The sequence below is a fragment of the Sparus aurata genome, chromosome 15 (assembly GCF_900880675.1).
Source record: "Sparus aurata chromosome 15, fSpaAur1.1, whole genome shotgun sequence".
NCBI classification, from domain to species: Eukaryota; Metazoa; Chordata; class Actinopteri; order Spariformes; family Sparidae; genus Sparus; species Sparus aurata.
In genome coordinates, this window is record NC_044201.1 from 8475549 (window position 1) to 8501419 (window position 25871).

The following is a 25871-nucleotide window of genomic DNA, read 5'->3' on the forward strand; positions in this document are numbered from 1 at the left end:
AACAGGTACATCAAAAGCCAATGACGTGGCTGTTTTGGAACTGATTTAAAATGGTACTTTGTTAGTATGATAATGTACTTAGCAACTCACAGTACCCTAACCCATTGGCCTTTTTCTTGTAGAGAAGAGACACCGCGCTCTCTATGCCCGTAACTATCTGTTACACACATGGCTATTGTCCCAGTTTCTTTCAATAGGAATCATTCCTCCTTCCTTGTCACCCGTCATGGGTGCCATCGTCTTCATTACTCCTGTCCTGCCAAGACACAATGGATAATTTGCTAAAAATAAGCCAAGATAGAGATAGATCACATTGTGAATTACATCCAGAACAACTGGTGTCTATTAGCTCAGAAACAAGGACTGCTGTGTCATCCTCACATTCCACGTCCAACTTTGGTTCAATAAGGAAATACTGTACTCGACACAGCTCCTGAAAAACTTGCTTTGCTTAAGACAACACGGTTTTACCTGTTTTCTTTGCAAGAGCTGGTGATTTTGGAAGGATTCATTGACCCTCGACTGTCTCCCCATAATTACTAAAGGAAATTACAGCAATCGTTCATTTTTTGGGTCTTCATCAGCGAATGACATACGTTCTCCATTAAGATCAACACAGCTGACTCCAATGATGGACAACCATGTTTTTCAGTGAAAATTCATCTTTATTGATACCATACATGAATTATCAGACAGAAACCTGGCAAAAAATATAGATATAAAATCACCTCTATGGTGAGGTGCTACAGGAGCCAGCTATGGGTGCATTGCCATTTCAGCTCTGTCTCACAAACCTTTCGTCCCTAAATTACGTCAATTTAGGAAACACAGGGTGTTGAAAGATGTTGCCCTTTGACTCAATTCTGTGTCACTTCTGTCCCGGAGCTGTGAGAGACCCCTGCTGGGAGAGTCTGTGAATTACTATCCAATAGCTGTCAGTTGGGATCCTGCGTGATGTTAGAATGAGTTGGGCAACAATTTCTTCCAATCGACGTCAACAGGAAACCCTGACACAGCGGCTAAAGGTCAAGCCCAGTGAGTCCTAATTTCCTCAGAACAAGATGTAATGCAAATGCTCAGGTATATTTACTGGAATATCAACATTCCAATTGTAACTAATCCGTAGTAGATTTGAAATGTATCTGGGGGAAAAAAAAGACCCGTCAAATACATTGCAAAAACAAAAGATTAAAAATCATATGATGGTGGGTTTAAGTGAATTTTATCTAAATTTGACCAAAAGTTGCACCACTGTGGCACATTCCCAGCATCGACGGAACTTGAGGCTGTTCATCAAAGGATGACTAACATTTTTCTCTAGCATTGTTTTTCAGGTTTCAAGGGATCTGGTTGAGTTTTCTTTAGATCAGGAACCTACAACAGAAGAAACTGGCTATTAAATATATCTTTAATGTGAACATACTGAACCATTGTGATAAACGGCCAGAGTAACTCGGGAGCCACATGTCTAAAAACACAAGTAATGGAATGACCTCTATTAGCATTAACTGACTCAGCAGCCCCACAAACCCCCTCAATATATTGTCATGAGTATTGTACAGGTGGCTGGGACCTAAACAGAATGTCAGTACATAGAAAAATAAATACAGTTTGCTAAAATGAGGGCAAAATTCTTTTATCAGTGATTGTACCATTAAAAATCACGTTTAAAAAAACTTTTAAGAGGCTTTTCATCTCTTTACATTAGATTGAGTTTTCTCATAGATCTAGGGAGGAATACATAGAATAACTTTTACAGAAATTACTACCTAAAAATATACAAGCACAGACACAAACATGAGGAGTAAAGCCAACAAAATGATTCTTCATAAAACATAAAACAGCACAGTGTAATCAATATCTAAAGAATCTTTACATGTAGCTCCTTGGTCTGCAGCTTTCTTAATTGTGATTAAAAACATTTCTGGGAAACTTAAGTTAATACAAAAGTCTTTTTTTTTTTCTTATTTTACAATCCTGTCAAAACTTGTTTTTTTAAAATATTTTTGAGTAGCAAATTTGAGAAGTTTTCTGTTTCTATGTTCGCTGAAGAGAGGACCCCCATAGAGAGTTCAAGACAAAGCAAACAGTTCTGCAATGACAAGTCAACAGATCCAAACCAGGCGCTTGATGGAAATTTAGCGGGGAAAGTGGTTTTCCAGTGTGCTGCTTTGGACTCACATCAAACAAGATGTAGTACAGTATTAAAACACTAGCCTTGTTCTCCCCAACCCGTTTTCTAGCACTGAAGCCAATGGACCTGGTGACAGCGTGATGTCTGACACAGATGGATGACATTATATCAAGCACAGACTTACATGAAAGTTATTACCATCACAATAAGAATGATCTAACAGCAATACTTATACATTAATATACTGCAGGTTTCAGATGTTTTACAGTTCTTACATTAGCAATAATAGAAAAGGAAAAAAAAAAATACACCGTCAATTCATAAGAAAAATAGATTGAGAGTTAATAGTGGAAAACAGTGCAAAGAATATTCTGGGGTGTTTTTGTTTGCTTGCTTGTTTTAATCTGTTTATTTTTTAGAAATTGTTTACAAAAATAAAAAAAGAAAATTCAAAACAAGTCTAAAACATAGAAAATGAAAACACACTTCTGTAGCGTCTGGTGCTCTGGTCCAGACATGCTGCGTACCACCTCTCTCCAGTACCTCAATGTTTTATGCTGTAGTTGTAGGTGAGAATTATGTGTAAGTGTGTGCATGATCTGGGTGTATGGATGTGTATGTGAGTGTTTCAGTGTGGTGTGTGTGTGTGTATGTGTGTGTGTGTGTGTGTGTTTAAGATTTAGCGTAGTGGTTCTCAACTCCGGTCCTCAAGCTCCGGCACTGTACAGGTTTTTGTTCCAACCAGGTCCTACAAAAACAAATGATTGAGTTTTTAAAAACCGAACGTTGAATTTTGATACTAAGAGTGCACACAGTTCTCTGCAGCCTGCAAAAAAATACGTTAAATAAAAGCTAAGCATTTCTTCCCTGTGACATGAGCACAACAGAAACAACGAGGCGCCTCATCGAAGGAAAACGCACGCCCGAGAGACCCGAGGTTGGAACAAGAACCCACTGACATGGACCGCCATGACGAGCACTCTGACAACTTTGGCTCAAACGCTGTGGTGAGCGATGATGGGGGGGTAAACACACATTCACACACCCCGCCACCCCGCCAGTCTCACCACACCTCTAAGAGGACTGACTGGAGCCGAGCAGACAAGGGCCAAGGCTGAGCACCACTGATCATGTGCAACAATGTGAGGGAGCGAGTGGGATTCTGCCGACACTGTCCTTCATGTGACAGCACAGAGCTTTACCAGTCCATCAGCTATTATCCCTTTCCCTGACCACTCTCCTTTTGTCTTCAAAATAACATAACGGAACAAAACAAACAAAAGTTAATTGAACAAAAGTGCTCGAGGCCTCCCTCCCTGACTCCTCTCGCTAGTGTGTTGGCTCAAGTGGGTCCCAGTAGCTTTTTTTTTAAGCATTGAAAAAGGGGCTGGCTGGGACCATAGCACTCTACTGGGACGACTGGGAGTTGTCATTCTTGCTCTCCTGACTGGAGGGAGCCTTGTTGTTCCAGGGCGAATGTGCCCCCAGTGCAGGCGAGCTGTTGAAACTGTCCTCATCCTCCAGGCCATTCGCCCCATCGAACTGCGTGTTCTCCAGCCGCGTGATCAGACGCTCGTCCTCGTCACCAAACTCCCCTCCCATCAGTGTGGGCTCTCCCACCATCATCACGTCCTAAAGGGGACAGCAAGGGCCGGTACATATTATCCCCATAATACAGGGGGGTGCGCGGAATGACTGGCTGCACGGACGAGATGTAACTGTAACGTTTCTCTGGCTACTGTCTAGGTGCGATCTAACTTGGCGTTACAAATAAATTTAACTAATAAAATGCAATAGAAGTGGTAATTGAAGCTAGGTTTTAGGGACAAAGTGTTAAAATCTTGAGGTATTAAGTGCCCTCTCATTTTGAACCCAATCACATCAGGACAATGACAGTTCAGTAGTCCATGTGGCCCTGACTCCCTGCCCCTGTTCCGAGAACCAGGGTCGAGGGCCCTCCCTACTGGCCAGCAGTGGGCATCCCTGATCCTTGAGTGCTGCATCAGGGGGGGGGTTTTCATTCCACCTCGGGTCTCGTTCGCTCAATCAAGCAACCAAATAAGCAAAGACAGCAGTGCTGTGTGAATTGTGCACTCTGATAGACTTAGTGGTAACTCTTAAAGCAGGTTGACACAGCAGATTTAGAGAGAAACCTAACTGTCCTACTGGAGATCAGAGCAAGGAAACCCTACCCCAAAATATATTACTTAGAGATGGAGGCCATGTGTACCTTGTCTATATAAACCCATAAACCTGTGGCCCCAGAGGACCAGGGACTGCCCATCACTGGTTCACATCAGGGGGTCTGCTAACTAAATCTGCTCATTCTAAGTAGAATTACAGAAATCAACCCCTACATCACCCCAAACCCCACCTCCAGACACTATCTCTACCCTGGCCTGCTGCTACAACTACTTCTAAACATACTAACAGCCCCAGCTATCCCCCTTACAACTACAAATAATTCTCTAACCTCCTTGCCTTTCTTTCCAGTCCCTCCTCCCTCTGTCCTATTCTTCCATCCCTTGCTCAGCTGAACCTGGGAGGTGCAGATAGAGGTCAAGTAGATGTAATGCTTACAGGTACCTGGCTGGAGAGTGAAAAGCTGTTGGCTGGACTCTTCTTTTTACTGTTGGTGTTGTTATTGCTGCCTCCGCCAGAGCTCACAGTGCTTCCGCCCGACACCTTCCGTTTCCGCCGCTTGTTAGGAGCTTGTCTGGCTGGCTCAGCTGCAAGTCGACAAATGGATAAGATATTTATCACAATCAAGTTTTTAAATCTCTATAAATCAGTTATCTCCAGGTTTGTTGCAGATGAGGTCACAATTTCATCTTGATTTGTTTATGAGTTCTCCATAGCTTTATGACTGTCAGGGCAACCATGCAATAAATGCTGCTGGAAATTTCAAAAAGGTGCGTGTGTTACCTGGAGGTGCTACCATTCTTTGCCACTTTTGGAAGAGGCAGGTCTTCAGGCAGTCTCTCGGGCTCAAGCTGTAGGTCTTATGCCGGGACATCAACTCTTGCATGGGCTCCAATATCACACATAGCTTTAGGAAAGAGAGGGACCCAAGAGACACGTAGGTGTGTTAGCAGCTTGTTGCATGTGTAGCTGAGGTTTCTAGGTGAGTGATCAAACCCGAAATTTGCTTACACGGAGGTAGTTGAGTGTGGAGTTGGAAAGCCCACATCTGGTGATATTTTTAGCCAGCTGGTCGAGCATCTGGGGATCCTGTGATTGGGTTAAAACGGTGAGATAAATAACTGCATGTATAGTTTGCGGATTTGAATACGTGTGTGTTTTTTCAGCGACAACTCACATGCATAGCCAAAATGCTCCTCGGTAGGACCTCTCTGTGTTGTCTGATGCTAAAGTGCCACGTCTTGATCCTCATCATGTCATCAAACATGAACTCTAGGTACAGGCGGCCCTCCACACAAACCTTATCACAAGAGACAAATAAAAGTGAAACAGGGACAGAAAGTAGATGGAGGGCTACGCATTTTTCATCCACTGGGGGAAAAAATTAACTGTACCTGTGTGAACATAGGTTTGCCGTTTTGGGTCACCATGGTGCACTGGTCACAGTCAAGAGACACAAAGTTACTGTGGAAGGACTCTTTTGGATGCTTCAAAACATAGAACAGCTCAGTGGCGCCCCCTTCAAAAATACTTCGAAAGTATCGTGGAATCAATGTCCGGCCGATGGCTGCGGGGGGAAAATAATAATGTATCAATAAATCAAATGAATACGTACAGATGATCAACACAGTCAAATCAAAATCACCCACATGTGGACAGTGGAATCAGAATCTGACACAGACAGGATAGAATAAACTTAATATGGGGCATGAAGGATATGCACAATGCTGCTAACAGCCAACCATTATCGTTGGATAAAATGCTAAACTGAATTAAATATAAAATAAAACAAAATAACATAGAACACATTGAACTTTAAAGATAGGATATACAAATCATGTACAGAAAAGTATCAAAAATAAAAAAAGAAGCAATATTTTCTTTATAAAGTATTTCTTACTATATCGTTTGGGTCCATCTTCCAGACAGAAAGTGATGGTGAGCATGGCGTCATCCTCGAAAAACTCTGTAGTAAAGGCATCCCACCAGAGATTGTCACAGTCCTGAAAAAAGAAGAACCATAGTTACGCTCAGTTTCGCTAAAATGGCATACAAGTCTATTACAGGAAAGGGAACAGAATAGATACTAAATGTTATCTGTTAAAAATAGACATCAAGACCATTAAGGGCTATGTTTGCTATAAAGACGTGAGGAAGTTGCATAAGAATAAGTGAATAAACAAACGTAGTAAATGTATCAATACCACTAAAAAAGAAGAAGCAGAAGCTCTGGGTTCGCCAACTTTACCACTTCTATAACCCAGCCTATGCTCTTCCCTACAATATGGTCAATAGACTCTTCGTTTGTAAACCACCGAAATTTTGCAAAATATGTAAGAACACGTGAGTGCTTTGTATAGTCATCCACATTAATGCCTGGGGCGCTTAAGTAGAAATGGTGCGGCGAAGAAGAACAAAGTTGAAGGGATAAACTTCCTGAATCAGACATGCTACTTTTTAGACATTACCAGTTTTGTTGGACATAGAACTGTTGACCAAATCAGGTGAATGTGCATGTATTTTTTGTTATGTGCATACAAAAAGCATGACTAACAAACATCTACTCAGCTGTGCACTCGGGCATATAAACAGTTGGCACTCCAATTACGTTTTAGCCAGGTTGATCAGATAATCCTATTAGAGCCTGAATGTAAATTAAGTCAGTGAGTTCTCAGGCTTAATTTCTCACAAAATCCCTAGCATGGTTAGCTACACATAAACAGCAGCTGGGAGGGAAAATCTGGAGACATGGCGGCAGCAAGTAGTTCACAGGAGCAGCAGCAGACAATGGACTGTAATCAGAACCAACTTGAAAATGAAACACTCATGCTGTGTATCTGTACAGCAACAGTTTGGTGTTGAGTTCTTATCACCATCTGTGTGAATGGGGAAGTGACTCTCACCTCTGTCCAATTCTGTAGCCTTTTGTTCAGCTCATATATCCGGTAATCTGTCTGGTTCCCGTACGGTGTGGGTCTCCTGAAACACAAAACATGGGAATTCAACACCACTGTCCGAGTAACATCAGTGGCTTTTCTTCACCCACAGTGTTAACGCTGTGTTAGTGTTAACTAATTGCATTAGCCAGTCCCGAAGTTAAGTCAATTTCAGGTAAATATAATGAATACATCTTATAACACACATGCACATAGCTTCAACACTTTTTAATTTTCTTCAAAACAAAACTGTAAATTCACTATTCAGGTGTCAGTGTACTCACCCCATTCCAGGCTCCATGTATGATGGGGGGTACATGGGTGTAGGCCTAGGAGGAAGGAAAAAATAGAAATATTAGCAACCCTTTAAACACAAAATCATGCATATGTATTTTCAATACTTTTTGACATATGTATCATATACCATGACCTCTAAACTTTCATCCAAGAGCTACAAAAAGCCACTTTTGATGCCAGTCTATTTATTTCAAGACCCTGATTATCACCCATGACTTACATTTTACTTGATTTTTTAAGTTTTCAGATAGAATTCCCTGTTATATAAAAGGGGAGGCGTAGAAAAATGTAATATAATAGTTTTTTTCTATATTCTATAATATTTAGCATTTGTAGGCAACATTTGCTTCTGTGCAGTCAACTTACATTTGATTTTATTCCAATGTCTCTATCTAAGATGAAGTGATCAAACAGTGCAATTAGTGGAAAATGCTCCGGAAAAAAGTACAAGCTACAAAACATCAATACAAATCTTTATTTATAAAAATAATCAGCGCCTAAAAATACATTTGTTGTAATTTCAGTAAACTTCTTTTGTAAATAATAAACACAACTAACAGCTCCCAGTTAAGTCAAATGAGACATCAAAGAGGTAATAAATTCTATTTTCAATATACTAAATTAATTCAAAAGATGCCCTAATTTTAGACATCTTTTCCCTCTGACATTATAACTCAGACTTACCCCACATCTCTGTCCAGCATAGCGCCTGGGTGGAAGGGGGGAAAGCTGCCGCCGTTGGGGGGCTCCTTAGGAGAGTACAGCTTGAATGACTTTGACGAACAGCCTGCACACAAGCACACAGCAGAGGAGGAGGAGAAGAAAAAAAAGAGCAGAGATTTAGAGGAGATTTAGATTACTTTAGATTTAGCTCATTCAAATCACAGCATCATCTAAGTAATCTAATGTTGGATGATTTTGTTGAGATTTGCTCAAATAAAAAGCCCACTGCCAAAACAATTTCCTGCTGCCTTCATTATCTAATGCGTCTTCAATCTGGTAAATGGACAAGAAAACAAATCATCATGGGGGGGGGGGGGGGGGGGGGGGATATTTATTAGCCTGCAGAAATCTGAGAAAACAATCAGTGAAATTGACACAGGAAGTGCCCTGGTATGTTCTTTGTGTTCTTGTACCATTATAGTGAACCCTCTTCTCTGCATACAGCCCCATGAGATACTAACCATGCACTGCACTGCACTGTGTGTGTGTGTGTGTGTGTATGTGTGTGTGTGTCTCCCCCTTTAGTTGCCTCTACCACCCATCCCCCCACTCGCCAGCCTGGCTGTTGTTAACCCTTGTCTGCCCAGATAAGCCATTCATACTCAAAACAATTCAGGACTCTGAGAAATCTATTCTGCATCTCCACTCAGCAGACCTCACACAGACAGCGGCTGCATGTAATTAGGTCCGACCAAAGATGTTTTATACCCGAGCAGGCAGCGGCTGACTAGGATGTCTGAGAAAAACAACCCTCGGAAATTTGACCCAGTCTGGCCCATCACAACCACCCTACAGTTGGCCCACTTTTTTAGCCCACTTTTCAGCACAGATACTGACAAACGTGAAGTCAACTAGAGGAATTTCATGTAGGGGCGATACATTCGTAATAGAGCGAATAGATACTGGCAGCTTTGAGATATTAGAAAATCCTGTCTGCTCCGGTATTAGCCCCCTCGGTAATGTTGCTTATGTGAGCACTGCTTGTAAATCTGATATTCCCAACAGGCACCTGAAGGCAGCACAATATTAATTTTGTAAGGCACAATTTATGCACAACAGTCGGTCACTGTCAGCCTGGCATATAAAATGGCGATTGTATCAAATTAAACCCAGCGGGGAGGGGGGGGGAAGAAACATGAACATCCAACATGGGCCACTCTAATGCAGGATCAAACCTCACTAAGCTCCATCTTTTAAGCTTTCCACATCACTTTTGATGAACCCCACGGGCAGAGTACTGGACAAATGCTGGCTGAGACAAATTGAGGCAGAAAGAATGCGTCTGTGAACTCTGATGTAGGCTCCTTGAACAACTCCTCCTTCATTTACTCTCACCCTTTTCTTCCCTGCTTCAGTATACACGCGAGAGTCATGGCAGGTCATCCTCTCCTCCCCATTACGATGGGGGTGAAGCTGCTCAGGAGCACCCAACAATGGTTCTCTGACCTAAAGGAGCACCCCTGCCAACACCACCAGCCATTAGCCCCAGACAGCATTCAAACCCAAGTCGTTCAATTTGATGCACATTGTGCAGAAAACTGATTCAGCTGCAACAAATACAAGGAGACATCTTAATTTCTACCACACATTATGCCTTCACACCCTGCAAACTGCTCAGACATTACAGTATTACAGACAGTATTATCAGACAGTATTATCCTAACCTTGTAAAAGACAGCAACGCACACCCTAAAAAGAGGCCAGTCAGGGGGACCCACACTAACATAAACATCTAATTTCACGGGCCGGGCATCACATCTTGAGTTGGGGCCCACATGACAAATAGAGATGAATGACTCCTGCATCCTTTAGAGAGGAGAGTCTGATTAAAATCACTTGCATAACCACTCAAACAAGGGATAACTTTAAATAGTGGCTCTTTGGTGCAGTTTAGACCGCCCAAACTGTTCACTGCAAACAATAGAGGTGCATCCAGAGGCTGGCCCTCAGCCAATAAAACATCCAGAGCAATGTGCGAACACACATACTTGCACTGCACACTGGCGTCAACATATTACTCTGACTGTGTGCATGCACAGCCGACATTTAACAACACGACAGCATTCACTTCGGCACACAGGACCAGGCGTCAACTGAACCGCAGGGCCGCGTTCAGTGAACGTTTGCAGGGGACGGTTGCCATTGCTAAACTATTAAAACCTAGCTAGTTGCTAACTCCCGTCATCAACGCCGTCCACTCATTAATTACCGTGCATGTTTAAAACCAGTTTCGGTGGCTTATGATGAAGCAGTGTTGCTGCTAAAGTGTTGCGGCTTTAAGTTTGGTTTACCTGCAGAGAAAGGTCCACCGAATCGCGGTGTTGCCCAACACCTCCGCTCGGTGTTTCTAGCCACCTAGCCTCGCTGCTAGCCGGAGCGGCTGGATGGTGAGAGCTCCAGCTCCGACCGGTGATAATGCAGTCCGGGGATCCCAAAGAAGACGGCAAGCGACGGGAAGTTAAACACTCCAACTAATTCCCCTGGTTCCTGTCAAAGTGCAATCCCCGACTATGCGTTTTAAATGTCATCTGTGTGCTGGACGGTGCTACCTATCTACTACTACTACAAGACCCTTTGTTCCTGCCAGCCGAGACACGAACAAACAAAGGCCCCGCCTCCTCCAGGCTCCTCCGCCCATCCCGACTCACAGACCGGGACAGACACGGCCCTGCCTCCCTCATAGGGGCCCCAGTTTGTGTCTCTCTCTCGGGACCCATGTGTGCACCAGCGCGACCCAGAGTGGCACAAGGTGAGTCCCCTATGAGAGGAACACTTTTCAGCCTATTGCATCCCTAAGAACAGTTTCTAAGGTGGCAAAATATATTCAAGTCTGCAGCATCACACTGTATATGTTCAATATCAGCAACTCACATAGTCCAAATCAGCTGCAAAGGATACTTTAAGGTAAAAGTACTAACAATAATGGTTATAATACTTTACTGTGATGAGATTTGTTTTATTGGCATTTACCTGATACAGAGACAAGGGTGTGGTTATAATATGCATTAACAGATGACAGATTAACAGGAGGGAGGGATTAACCTACTCCTATTCCACTGCAACAGTCACAAGAGATACAAGAGAACAAATAACAACAAAGACTTCATCTTCATTCCTCCCTGGCCCGATAAAAATAAATGAATAAACATGAGGAGACGAGAAGAAAATATGAATATGGGGACAGCAAGAGTAAGAATAATAGTTCTTGATAATATAGTATAATAATTATTCACGCATTCAAATGTACATTTCTTTAATGTTGCAGCAGGAGGGGGTTTATTTTGACTGTTTATACTGCCCGGTGGCTTGTGAATTTCATCAAGGGATTAATCTTTATCCATAATATTAATTCACAATGTGTTTGTTGATTATATTGTCTGAAAAGTAACTAGTAACTAAAGATATCAAATAGGCCTTAATGTAACAGAGTACCTCAAAGTGGGCGCTTGAGTAAATGTGCTTAGTTACTGTTCCCCTTTGCAGCCATGCCTTTAGATGCGAACAATTACTCTGCAGTCAGATTTATGACCTTATGGTTCAGATGGCCATACATTCAAAAATTACACCTATTTAAGGATTTTCCCAGAGCACATTAAACATCTACTTAGCAGAAACCATCAGACCTCTCTGGCTTGTTCTCCACAAGTTAGTTTACATTTAGGGAAGTGGTGAAAGAAACATCAGTCATCACCCAGACTGAATTGAGTTGGTCGTTGTGTTCAACCGCAGACCAAAAAACTGGCAGGATTATATTCCAGGGAGACTAAGGACATTTTTCCAAGCGGGTGCAATTCTAAAAGCTTTGTATGGTCGGGGCTCTAAAACCTAATTCATGAGGAATAATCAGCCCTGAGGAATTAATTCATGATGAACTTGATTTTCCGGGGCTGGAACTATGTGAACTAGCGCTGGTCATCCAGTCCTGTACAGTCCGTCCTGACTTTAGCAATGAAATGACAAATAAACTGCCTGATCGAGGCCACATATCCCTCATTAAGTGTGATTCAAACATTCTGCTCACGCTAACACAACAACCAGTTAATAATTCAAACCAACTTCGTTACAGCTTATGAAAAATGATTGACTTGGCTGATGACTCAAATCCTTTAGACCGCAGTCCTGAGCCTGTCATAGCCTCAGATTATGTAAGGGTATAATCTGCCGCTTCACTTTTAATCAATAACCACTCTAATGTTTACAAGGAATACATTTGAAGGCTGGAGGACCTTTTGTGGTCTTAAAGTGCTTTTAAAGCTCAATTTGTCGAGGCTTTCACTTGAGCTGCCAGTCATGTTTGTAGAATTATATAAGCAAGAAGTGCGGCAGGGAGACGTGGACAAATGCAATTCAGCGAGACGGTAAACACATCTGAGCCGCACCAGTCACTATGAGTGTATAAAGAACACGTCTGACGTCGAGCAGAGATGCACAAACAGTATCTGCTGCAGCTTCAGATCAAAAATATCTTCTCTTGAATCGTGTTTTGCGTCTCTTAAACAGAATCGAACAATTAATATTACTGTGTGGACCTCTTGTCCTAAAACCAGCTGGAGTACATTTTTCATCTCATCAGAATGTTCCATCCCGAGTGGAAACCATTCTTGTACCTGTATTGTTCAGCTAAAATGCTGCATCACTTGGTTAAACAACCCAAAAGGGTTTTCGGGTAAATTAACTTTGTTCATATCTACAGAGCTGCCTTTGTAGTTATGACAGAACATGCATTATGAAACAGCTACAGGAGGGAATAAAAGAAAAGACCAAAGCTTTCTGTTATAACACAGGCCCAGATCTAGGATGATTCCCCAGCCTGCTGTCTGTGCAGTGTTGATGGACTGACACGAGGAGACATGTGATGGAACAGCACCTCCCTCTGCTGGCAAAAGCTGCAAACATCTTCCTCAGGCTACTCAAAAGAGCAGAATACAAGAGAATGAACTGTACCCACCAGTTCATACTGGGCCCTATTCACCACTATGATGGGGTTTTTTAAAAAGGGGATCTATGTAACGTTTGTAGCATTTAACATGTTTAAATTATATTTTTGTTAGCTGCATGTGAGCTGATTGTAACTTGACATGAAAAATTGGACTTTTCCCATCTCTCTCAGTTGCCTGTACAAGCCTGCTGACATGTTGTTGAAGTTGTGTAACGCGGCTGGACTGTGGATTTCTTTGTGAAGTTTGGTTTTTCTACGGCAGCTCAAAGGATGTGACCTCACGCCTCGTCTCAGTGGGTCTCTCGGCTCTGCTTACAAAAAGCAACAGCAGCTAAGGTTAGTTTAGAAGTGGAGTTCGGTATTATCAACTAACTACCCGCTTCCAGTACAACACAGAAATGGCCCCTTCAACTAAGATGAGGGCTGCACAATTCATCAAAACATCATTGAAATTGCAATATGGCCAAATTCAAGATTCAAGAGGGAACCTTCGATGCTTTTTAATTTTCCCCCCTCTCTTCAGTGTTTCATAGAGGTCCTGTGCATATAAAAGATCTCGAAAAATAAAAAAAGTCAAAGTGTACTACACCAACAGAAGCTCCTCTCTCACACAGAAAACACTGCTCCTGAAACACGGTACAGTACGAGAAAACTGATGTGTTATTCGAGCATTACAGCATGTAAACCTATTCGAGAATTAACCCGAAATGAAATCATGAACCTGACCACAGTGTAACATTTTTCCTTTTAAGGTCAAAAGTTTGAAACAGCATTATAACAAGTTTTGTTGTGCCACAGAGATGCCCTGGCCTAAAAAAGAAAGATAATTTAAATCATCCTAATTTAAATGGTTTACTAGTTTACTAGTCGCATAAAGATCTACTCACCATCTCAAGCAGTCATACTAAAAACTATGTCATTTCCATTATTATCATGTAACTCCTTCTTTAGCTTTATGTGCCCTGTCCATGATTATAACAATGAGTATATTTTCCCGCGCACAATAGGCTTATATTTTACTACTAGCCGACATTATCATTATATAAAACTATTAAAGAAGGGCCGAATGGAAGTGGGGATTATCTGGCACAAGTTATGGGATATTGCATGCATCGCTGCGGGAGTGTTTCAGTTCCGAGAATTGATTTCATCTGTATTCAGCAGGAATCACATTGAGTGCGCACGTAGACAGGGGACCTAGCAGGCAGCGATCACATTAAAGGCTTCATCAGAACATGGCAGTCACACAAACGAGAGCTAAGTCCTATTTTTGGTCACCGGAAAACTGGCCTTCTACGACACAAGATGTGATGTGCCCTCTTGTATTTATAGATACCCAGCTCCGAAGGCCACTTTACATGTACTATTTTTATGCAGCGGCAGAGTGCGTATACAGTAAAATGCCCTCCATGCATAGTCGAGGGAAATGACACTTTAGCCTCTAATACAGAAAAATATCAAATAGATCTGATTATTCATTATTTGCCCTGAAAGCATTTTTCCAAAGACGCACTGTGTCTGTTTTCCTGTTCTGCAAGCGTCTGACAGAGATAGTGAAGCGGCGGAGGGAAAAATCTGAAGACAGCGCTGTTGAGCGGCATGTTCAGATTCCTGTTGCTGCTTTTCTAAACACCACAAGCCGAGGCACAAAACTGTCAGGGAAACTGTCGTGACACCTGACTGGTAGTGATAGCAACAAGGCAGCAGACAGAGCGAACACGGACTGCACCCAGAGGATGCTGCTGTGGCTTGACAGGAGGAAGTTGAACCGCATGTGTTCGAGATAAATTGAAGGATAGCCAACAGAACGCTGGTAGGCGAGGGTTGCTGTTGTGGCGATTGCAATGATAGAGGTCAATGTTCTGAGTGCAGGGGGGAATTAGCCAATCGCTGAGGTGCGGTTTTAACTCTAAGTCGGTCATTTTTGTAGCTTCTCTCGCCGTGTCCTGGAAAAATGTCTAAACCCAGATTCAAATCTAAATTGCGATGTAAAAAAGATTTTAAAAATAATGCTGCACAGCTCAGTTTTATTGTCTGCTCTTAAACTGAACACCGGAGACTGCAGTGACAGTGTTATTTAGGGACTGATCTTGGAGCCGCTCCACAGATTGTGAATAATGCAACAACCATGACACAGCACTTGATTTCACTGGAGCGTGGACACTTATTCTAATTCGCAACATGAAGCCCTTCATTCAAACAGCACCTCGTTTCAATGTCACGTCTCAAACACCGACTCTGTCAGCCTAATGAGTCAGTCTGCTGCTAATTCCATGTACAAATCCACCAACTCCACCTCCACCTGCTGACCTCATCAATTCAAGCCTCGGTGCTCTGATTCTAAGTTTCGTGACACACTTGTCTGAATCATCTTCAACAGCTTTAAAATATCAACATTTCCCTTGAGACTGTCAAGACTGTCAATGTGCCATGCTTATTCTCTTTGAACAATTCATCTCATCAACCAGAGGCTCAAACAAGCTGGTTCATTCAACGCCCAGCCGCCAGGATAAAATGTTGGCAATTAATGTTTTTGCATTTGTGTCTGTCATAGGCTATATAATATATTGACATTTTTACAAAACGTGTCATATCAAGTTCAAATCAAATGTTCATCCCCTATCTTTCATATTGTGAGGTGGAGGTGATGGTGGCCAGTGACTGTATTTTGAGACTGCGTTAAAGCTGCTGTAAGTGATATTTTTGCATTAAAGTGAATGTTAAATAGCTCTATATTCCAACAGTAATCACTGTTATATAGTCTTTGACTGGTAACCCATGTCTCCCCTCCCCCAACGTATGCAGTAAAAGGGAATATAAATGATCTGGTATCCCTGCCCACTTTATCCAATCAGGACAGAGGACTCCATAAAGAGGCGGTCCTGTCTGCGTGTGAGGTTTTGCTGCTGTGTCTGGCAATTAGCACCGCGCTCACGTGGTGACGTCAATAAAAGGGAGGGCAATGCTAACTGCAACATGCACAGATAGTCAGCCAAAACGGAATTTGTAAACAATTTGTAAGTGTTAAGCCACCGGATATCTTTAAGGAGATCTTGGGGCAATTTCCAGCCGTATATCTGGTGACATGCAACAGATATTTTTGACAGGAAGTCGGGACATCTCCAGCCGTGTCTGCGCCTGTCATGATCTGTTCCTAACCCTTACCAAGTGGTTTTTGTGCTTCGACCTAACTTGACCGTGGCCATGTCGTTGCAACATAAAGTGAAAAACAGAACCTAAAGAAATGTAAAGTTTCAACATACGGTGATTTGCAGAAACATTATATTGCCAACATTCAGTCTGGTGATCGGGTTGTTAATTCAAAATACTTCTATAAAGTCAAAAAAAAAAAAGCGATGAATCTGGTTGATGATTTGTAGCTATATGTACACAAAAGCCTTTTGAACCTACACACTTGCACGTACACACGGGTGGCACGGAGGTAAGGCAGACGGCTTTCAAACAACTCTGCGTCTGTCCTCGTACCTTCTGTTTTCAGCTCTGCTTCAATCTGAGCACTCTTACCGCCAGCTTCTGCCTCAGCGCTGAACACGCTTTCATGTTTTTAAAGACTGCGGCTTGCACATCCCTCACAAATAAAGGTGTGCTTTGATAGAAAAAAAAAACAACATTTTCCTTCCCACACGTTTAGTGTTCTCCCCATCCTCCGCCTCCTCCCGGCCGTGTGGCACATGGCAGCTTTCCTCTGCCATCCTGTCGGCCTGCAGCAGATGTGACATCACTACAGCTCGTCTCCACTCTGCACCCCCCCCCCCCCCCCTCCATCTCTCTGACTCCCCAGCATCTCTGTCTCCCACGCATTCCTTCTTTCTCTCTGCCTCTGCACACACAGCCATTTTGATCTAGCAAACAAGATCTGAGAGACTCACTAGGGTGGAGAGAGGAGGGGGACGAGGAGAAGGCAAGAAGTGAAGAACTGAGGAGGAAAAGAAAGAGAGGCGCAGGCTTTTCAGTGCAGCGAGATAAAGCCGAGCCAGTTGTGTTGTTGTGTAACGGTAATCAAAAAAGCCCTGGCTGTTTGGCTGCCATCTTGGCTCTGCCTTAAGTCACTTTTCTCCAATCAGGAGCCATGTGACTTTCTGCATGAGGTAACACCGCTGCTGCTGCAAAAGGCAGCGAGCGAGAGGATGCGGGAGTGACAGAGAGGGAGGGAAAGGGGGAGAGAGGGTGAAAGAGGAAGAGGGGGAGAGTGAGAGATGAGGAAGGCAGAAATGGGAGGGAGGGGTTAGAGTGAGATGGGTGAGCAGAGGGGAGCGCATGCTTGAGTGGGTGCATGTGAGGGGGGGGGGGGGTATATCTTCAGCTCACAGGCAATCTATTTTTACCATTTAGTCGGAACAAAGGATGTGATTGGCTCCACTGTGTTAGGACGGATCTCCTTCATGTGGGGAACAAAGCCCTAAAAAGGCTGATTCACCAGCAAAGTCACAACAACAGCAGGATGTCACAGTGTTGTCACTGACAGAGACAGACATGAGGAGTCTGTCCTTTATTATGGCTCGCATTCTGTCACATGCAAATATGCTCTGTTGAGATTCCTCTCTTCTACAATGCTCTGACCTAATAACGAAACAAAGACCAGATGAGAGGGGAGAGCGATGTTAGAATCAGAGAGGATTTGTTTTTCCAATGCAGATTCACACACAAAGGATGGGGAGGATCTTCCAGTCCGCCATCGGAGAGGAATATAAACAAACCAGCCTTTCGAATGTAACGATTTACAGCGCGGGCACGGAAAAAGGGAGAGAGAAACCGATGTTGATCAATGTTGCTCGGCGGTTATCTGTGAGATCCACCCGCCTAAACTTGTCCCAGCAGGCTCCTTGTGAAGGTGTGCGAGTGTGCACGCGTGCTGTACATCTGCACGCATGCCTGCATGTGTAAACCTGCACATGGCGGACCTCTCTGGTTTCCTACCTCTTTCCCCCGTACATCCTTCATAAACATGTGGATGTCATTAAAAAGTTTCTGCTGCACACTTAAGTCCGTCAACAGAGGGAACGAAGGAGGGAGAGAAACTGGAAAACTACAGGAGAGAGAGAGAGGAATCAAGATAGCGGAGAGGAGGAAAGATCTGAGAGGAAAACATCAAGCGGAGGCCTTTTCTAATTTTATTCCATCTGATAGCCGACTACCAATGAATCAAAACAGCCCCATTAAAACGATACTGACACCCTAATTCAATCCGTCCACTCTTAGATCCCCCTGAGCAGACGCTACGATTCAATTTCTATCTGTTACTTGCTCCCTTGTTCTTCACAGAGCCCGTCCCCTGGCACTGCGAGGCTGTCACTGTGCACAAGGCAACCGTCTCTGTAGCCCGCCTGCTCTTAATGGGGGTATCGTTAAAGAGAAATTGCTCCTAAGTCAAAAAAAAAAGGATCAAACACTCTATGGGAGAGAACAGATTACAAGATCTTCCGGATAAAAGTTGCCAAAACATTTTTGCTTGCCAAAGACTGACATGTACAGACAGACTGAACTAGATCTTCCCTCCTCTTGCTCTGACACGGTAGCACGAGTGCAGAGCGTGGAAGCCGAGTGACAATAAGTGAACCATCTTTTATGTAACCTTTATCTAAAGAGTCACAAAAAAACTGGAGCACGCAGGAGGTCGCAGTGACAGAGAGCTGCCATTAGCAGCTGAACTCCAAGCAAATTCAATTCTTACTTGAGGTCAAGCCGTTAATGAGCCTTCATTAAAGGGGCACTATGTAGTTTTTGGGGAGGAAATTCTAATCACAAGAGAAAGGTCTTCATTGACAGATTTTTTTTTATGCTGAAACAAATTAAATAAACAAACTCTCTTTGTATTTGTAACTGAAAAAAGTGAATTATCAAACTGACCTTAAAGGACAACACAGTGTCATACTGTTTTGCTTTGTTTATATGTGGCGGACCCTGCCACCTTTCTAGATTTAAACAGTGTTCATGGGACCTTAATTTCCTCTGAGAACAGCTTGTTTACTCAGTAATGAACAAAATAAATATTTCTGATTTGTATTATCACCTCATTAATAATGTAAATATTCAAATTCTGAGCTTCAGTTTCTTCTCTATGGAGTTTTGCATATCACCCCTTTAATGAACACCATCATTAATGGGTTTCAACTCATCTAGAGAGACCAGCTTTAGTAAAGCCAGGTACCTCTGTCCCATTCACTTCTGACCCATGGCACAAATATGAAAAAACAATTCCTGGGACAGTGAGCAGTGGTATCCGCCAACACTTCTGGACATACGAGAGCCGAAACAATCAAAAGCAGGCTTACAGTGGTCAGATAGAGCAGAGAAAGAGAGTGAAAAGAAGTACTTATTGATATCTCACTCTCTGTGTATGTGGCAAAACTCAAAGAGCCATTGATCCGCTGCACAGCAAGCTAGCGTGACTGAGAGGGTCTGCTGAACAACTCAATCCTAAAGTGTGGTAGCCTCAGTCCATAACCTTGTTTTAGGACATGTGTTGAGAGTGTAGCACGGCTCCGTCCAACACACACATGCTCCCCGCACAAACATAACTCACACTCGCACAGTTGGCCCTAGGCGGCTTTGCAGCACTTTTACATAAGTCATCTCTCTGACAGCACCACTGAGCACGGAAAGAGGGAGACGAGAGGCAGAGGGAGAGGGAGAGGGAGAAAGAGTGAGAGCGGGCACTCACCGGGACAAGCGCAACCTCCAACAGACATCTTCTCACATGTTGGGCTCCGCTCGGAACGAAACAGCTGCACTCAGTCCACACGCTGCTCGCATGGGCTAACTCTGAGGAAAAACAACACGGACGGAGGGGTGGAGAGATTAGAGGGAGTGGTACAAAGCAGGGCATGTACAGCACAACTACACTCCTCTCTCTCTCTCTGTCAGAGGCAGGAAGTTGGCAGTGCTGCTCTAGCTGCATCATTAATAGGCATATTGCAACACAAGTGGGAGGGAAAATGAGAGAGGAGTGAAATGGGAAGAAAGAGCCTTTACGGTATGCGAGACTGGAGTAAGTTATATGGAATCGGGCGAGGGACTGTGTGTGTGTGTGTGTGTGTGTGTGTGTGTGTGTGCGTGTGCGTGTGTGTGAAAGAGAGAATGCAAGAGGGAGGCAATTAGAGCAAAGGAGAGGAAAAGGAAGAAAATGCACATGGTGTGTGTTTGTGTGTGTGTGGCAGTGATGCATCGTCCATTTTTGCCCTGCGCTGCTGTGGGAGATAAACATACTCAGTAGGAGCCCAGAGGCAGAGGGTCATTACTGCCGAACAAACACACATGCACAGACACACACTCACTCACACACCCTGTCTCGTGGTTGACAGATTTTCATCTCTCTTTCTGTCTCCCTCTCTCGCTGCTTCCTTCTGTTTCTCCGCTGCCGAGAAAAGCCTGGTGTTAATCACTACAGACAGTATCGATTAAAAATGCAAAGCCCACCTGGAGCGCAGGGACACTGGAGACCCATGGGAGGCAGGAAAGAGCGCGCACGCGCAAATGTGCACGCGCTCACACCCAACAGGAGCTGCATGTAAACAGTGTGACTGCCGACTGTTTGCCCAGCGGCCTCTGCCTCTTCTCTCTCTTTCCTGGTTTTTTTAATCTCACTTCACTCTGTCAATTTAATCTCCTCACCCTGTTGATATTACCTTGACCTTTTCTGCAGCTTGACGCGGCTTGATGTGATTTTGTTTCATTTCCTTTCCCTCCACAATGTCTCTGGTTTCCCTTCCCGTCCATTCCCTAACTTCTCTTGGCTCGAGCGAGCCCGCTCTCCGAGCCAATAATCTCATAATCTCACACTTCGCTACACAAACACACGGGCGCATAACTGACTCCCACGAGCTGGATGTCTTTGTTGCTCGTGTACCTGATCCTGTCAGATGGATAACAGACTGAGCCGTGTCATTGAGTCAGTGGGGCTGAATGCAAAAAACAGTGCAAATAGAGTTTCAGTTTTAACTGACTGCCAGTACAGTCAACTGTGGCTCAACAAAAATGGTGGCCCAGAAGGTAACTCTGCAGTTGCCATGGGGTACCTTGGAAGATTGTAGAGCAGCTAATTTGATTATATAGATAATACAATCTAATTCTTTTTTTTTTTTTCAATCTCATATTGTGTTCATAACTACTTTATAAAATCTATAAAAACTAGGAATGGGCAGAGGGTAGTTATCGAAACTATGTTGAAGTAGGCCTAGTTAGCTTAAAAATAATGGATAAATGTTAAATTTTTTAGCTAAAAGCAATGGATAAATTGTTGAAACATAGCTCAAAGGTAGCCTCTGCTATTAGCCATTGCTAAAAGTTTAGCAATGGCTAAATGGTTGACGTAAGCCCAGCTAAATAAAAAGAAATAAATAGTAATAAATGAATGAATGATAAATGGCTGAAATATTTAGTTAAAAGTAGACAGGTGGTTGAAATCGTTATCTATGAGGAAACCAATGAATTCATAGTTGAAATAGCTAGCCAAAATGTAGGCTAATGGACAAATGGCTAAAATGGCTGGCTAACCCTGGCTAACAGTAAATAAATGGTTTAAATATAGCAGTCAACGTGATTGAAAATTGGTGTAAAGCTAAACTGATGAATAAACCGTTCCAGTAGCTAAAAACGGTTGCAAAAGTAATGCTAAAAGTAATGGATAAATTGTTCGCTTAATTGGCTAAATGAAATTGAAAAATTGTGAAAACGCTAAAGTAGAGGATAAATTGTACCAATGGCTAAAAGTCATTGATGGATGAGTTAAATTATGTTCAGCTTCTTTCAGTCTAACTAGTACAAATGCAAACCTGACAACTGTTAAGTAATATTTTAAAACATGTTGTAAAAATATCCTCTTTTTATATAGTTATTAGTGTTAAATACTATCTGGTTGAAAATACATTAAAATGCTCTCATTTGTAACGCGACGTGACGTTCCTGTTACGTGACGGATTGCGTGTATTAAGGGCCACTCTGGTTCACTTATCGGACACGCTGGGCTCCATTAAACCACCGGTCTAGTATATCCATGTATCTCCTGCACTACAGGAGCCCCCCCGAGTGAGTTCAAGCCTTGTGTAACAACCTCAGAGTCACTCACAACCAATATACTAACAAAAGACAAACAACTGTCTCGGCTGAAACGAAAGCTGACAGGCACAATCCCCATACACCAGCACACTGGCAGAGGCATCACAGTTAAATGTCATACACGGTGTCAGACACTGTTCTCAGGACCGAGACACAATGAATAACCCTGCGGGCCTCCTCTTCTTTTCCCCTTACTTGTCTTCTCCCCCCCTCTTTTCATTTCCCCTTCACACACACTTTTTTGTCTCTCTCTGTTTCAACAAGCTCTCTCTCTCTCTCTCTCTCTCGGAGTCCTCTCATCTCACGCCGCTGTTCTGTCACCATTCGCCCCTTTGTGCGCCTTTGTAGGTCGCGATCTGCGGGTTTTGACATTTACAGAAGATTCTGCTACTGTAAAATGGTGAACTCTGGAACAAAGGCAGATGTGAGAGATACAGAGCGGCATCCCCGGCGCTGCAACAGTGAGAAACAGAGGAGATAAGAGCCAGGGAGAAAGGAAACAGAGGAGGGGTGCGTGAGTGTGATTTGGGAAATGGCTTCTGTTTCCAGGAGTGATTAGGCTTTGAAGCTCAGCACTTTACCACTGACTGCACTGTCAGGCACGCTCTCTATCCTCTCTTCCCCTTACTCTCCTACTCTTGCCGATACAGAGGTTCCCGCTCTGTCAACACATCGGCACATCGCTCCGAAAGCGCTCTGTGAATAATGAAGTTCCCCCTCTGTTCGCCTCCTTGTCTCCGCTGTGGGAACATGCGGCGGCACCATAACACTGTGTGACAGACAGCAAAGTGACTGCTCACAGACGCACTAACTGCCTGGCTCACTATCACGCACTAATGCACTCTCAGTATGTTGTCCTTCTGACAGCAGACGAACACTTGCTCACGTGCGCTGACAACACTGTGTCGTCTTAAAATTCCCTACAAAAATCCTTAAAAGGCTCCTGGTGGCATGCTTGTTATCTCAGGTGAGTTGATGCCATCAATGCTCACCTCTCGGTCTTTTGTCTTGCTGCTGTTCTGATGCCCCCCGACTCCTCTTCCTCTCCTTTTTTTCTCTTTTCCCCACACTCTCTCACACAGACAAACACTCTTAAACATCCTCCATCGCAACGCTTACCTTTGTCTTTCTTCTGCGCCCACGCTTCGCTCGGGAAAAAAAAAAGTCCGCCCGGGTCAGCCACGCAGATGAAACCAAGCTGTGCCAGTGGAGAGAGAGAGGGAGACTGTGATCAGCAGATGCAGATAGGAGACACAAATGGAGAGGGGGGGGGGGGGGGAGAGATCTAGCAGTGTGCAAATTGGATGATGAGAAGGAAGGAAGGAGGGAAGGAAGGAAGGAAGGAGGAGGAGGAGGAGGGGAGAAGGGAGGGGGGGCGCTCTCAGCTGCACTGGTATGAATATGACGCAGAGGCAGCAGCCAGAGCCACTTCTCCTCTCCTCTCCTCACTCCTCTCCAGCCCCATCCCTCCATACCCACCGCGAGAGAGAGGAGAGAGGGGGAGAGAGGGCACTGTATCCATGGCAACGGCAGAGCAGCGGTAGGTAGCAGTTAGGAAGTGTGTTGGGGCACAGTGGTGCGTTCCTCTCATTCTCTGCCTCTCACACACAGATGAGGCTTGTAAGTCCGTCGGCTCCCACAGATGCACGGCACACACAGCCTGCGATGTACCACAGAGGAGACGCGAGCAGCACTGGGTTCATCCGGACCTGACAGGTAATGAGAGGCCGACTGTCTGGGCCAGTCGTGCCTCAGACTACCCTGGGAACGGGACACCGAGGAAGTTCGTCCTGCTGTAAATGTGGAAAAAGACGGCAGGAAACTGACGGCATCAAGAAAAGGGAGGTTACTTCAACGTGAGATATTGATTCAAATCATGCAGGACAGGGATGATGTGAAACACTGCAAACGACAATTCTGACAGAATGTGAACAGTGTTGACAACTTCAGTAGAAGAAAACTAAACCAAAAAAAAAAAGACATGAATAATAAATATGAAGAACTTCTCCCGGAAATCTACCTGGTGTCACTTGTTCTACTTCTGACTGCGTCTTACTTGATACCTGTTCTACCCGAAAGACTGCATGACAGTCGCTTAGTGCTTTTGTTGTAAGCAATGTACATTTTTTCCCATACATCCACACCAGTCAAGAGCTATCTGGGGTCAAAAGTCTTTCCCACCGACTAGGCTAGCATTATTTTGATATAAATGTTATACGCTGTGACAGCTAACTCGAGCTGCCTTGCTCTTCATAGGAAATTCATGTTCAAATGAAAGGCAGCAAGGGACAAAATTGATCAGTGAGACTCGTAATTGTTGCCTGAGGGATTCCTGGATGGAAGCCAGAAAATATACAGCACGCAGTCACAAAAAGTGCACTGCAGTAGGTCTGTAATCTGGAGCGTCTGTTGTTTGGACGCTGCTCGGCAACAAGTACGCTTTTTCAAATTTAGCACAACGCGTGCCTGAGTTCACTGAGGAGCCAGACTTTACGGCTTAACAAAATGACAGTGGGTGATTACACAGGAGCAGTTAAATACTTCACGCAGCTGAAATAAATGACATTTGATTTGTTAAATGGTGACACACACACACACACACACACACACATACACACGCCACAATGGTGGACCACAGCGTGTGTATGTGGTTGTGGCTGTGCTCACCTCTAATCCATTGCTACCTGTGAGACACGGGGAATTGCCCATGGCTTTTCTGTGCCATGCAGTACCGATCCTACCGAGGAACATATCACCCCCACTTTTGTATTTGACCCAATTTAATCCCCACCTCTGTGTTTCACAGCCTGTCTCCTTGTTCACTACTCGTACCTTCCCTTCATGTATTACACCCGGTAACAAAAAGGAATCCATCAATGTCCTTTATTTAATTTACCTCTGCAGCTCTGAGGGAAAACTATTTTTCTTCTCAGTGTGATTTCAGTTAGTCACAGAGTGATATTCCCTTTTGAAAATGTCTTTCTGCATGTGGCTTGCTCTAAAAGTACATCTTATAACATCAGGTCTAATCCAGAGAATTGGACCCAAAAAAACCTGACTCAAGGTCCGCTTACTACCTTTTTTCCAGAGCTGTCACCCCTTCTCAGAGTCTTCATCGGCTTCGGCAGACATAAATGAAAGGACATTGCAACCTCTGTCAGTCCAAAAATGGTCTTTTGTGATGGATTCATCTGGCTCCTGGAAGACAAAGAATGTCATATTGATTTTCAGTTTAAGATGTGCAATAAGAACATAATTCCTGGTCGGCATTGTTCAAAATAAAAGTGTGTTTACAGGGGTAGAATATTGAAGACAGTCTACATAACTAAACAGCGCCTCCCGAAGCTTAAATTTATAATTACAGAGAAATATTTGAACTCAGAAACTCTCTTCTACTAACACTGACCACTACGAGCTACTGGTCATACCAGACCATGTAAGGCAGTAAAACATAAACCCCCTGTGTATTAAATTCCTGTACCAGCAAGACGATGAATGTGTATTTTTTTCAAAAGTTTCTTAGCCCTGTTTTAACATGACCTGAAAGTTTGTTTGTAATTTAGATATTTTTTTTTACACAAAAGTACACAAAAAAAAATCAGAACTTGTATATGGTTGATTAGGT

At 43.6% G+C, this 25871-nt stretch overlaps 1 protein-coding gene and 1 long non-coding RNA gene across 7 annotated transcripts; one reads left to right on the forward strand and one right to left on the reverse strand.

The window, feature by feature from the left end:
- Positions 1-644: 644 nt before the first annotated feature.
- On the reverse strand, positions 645-23499 carry ldb1a (LIM domain binding 1a). 6 transcript variants are annotated; one of them, XM_030441856.1, is made up of 12 exons: positions 23366-23499; positions 19854-19954; positions 8194-8296; positions 7497-7541; positions 7180-7255; positions 6177-6279; positions 5671-5843; positions 5454-5576; positions 5288-5365; positions 5060-5183; positions 4721-4863; positions 645-2882 (listed from the first exon to the last, which is right to left on the reverse strand). In XM_030441856.1, exons 2-12 carry the CDS (start codon positions 19879-19881, stop codon positions 2829-2831), a joined length of 1050 nt encoding a protein of 349 aa, XP_030297716.1. In that variant the 5' UTR covers positions 19882-19954; positions 23366-23499; the 3' UTR covers positions 645-2828. The 6 variants fall into 6 exon arrangements, with proteins under 6 accessions (XP_030297716.1, XP_030297715.1, XP_030297713.1 ...); XM_030441855.1 differs by having other exon boundaries at positions 4715-4863; XM_030441853.1 differs by lacking the exon at positions 645-2882 and adding an exon at positions 2887-3766.
- On the forward strand, positions 22982-24265 carry LOC115596620 (uncharacterized). Its single transcript, XR_003986930.1, has 2 exons — positions 22982-23213; positions 23858-24265. It is a non-coding gene; the product is annotated as an uncharacterized LOC115596620 (long non-coding RNA).
- The last annotated feature ends 1606 nt before the right edge of the window (positions 24266-25871 follow it).

What these genes read in the sequence shown, in the direction of transcription:
- ldb1a (XM_030441852.1), bottom strand. Translation starts at nt 19,881, where the DNA reads ATGTCTGTTGGAGGTTGCGCTTGTCCCG. An exon ending in GGCTACAGAATTGGACAGAG is followed by an intron (nt 6,280 to 7,179) that starts GTGAGAGTCACT and finishes TTCTTTTTTCAG; the next exon opens with GACTGTGACAATCTCTGGTG. An exon ending in AAGAATGGTAGCACCTCCAG is followed by an intron (nt 4,864 to 5,059) that starts GTAACACACGCA and finishes GTCGACTTGCAG; the next exon opens with CTGAGCCAGCCAGACAAGCT.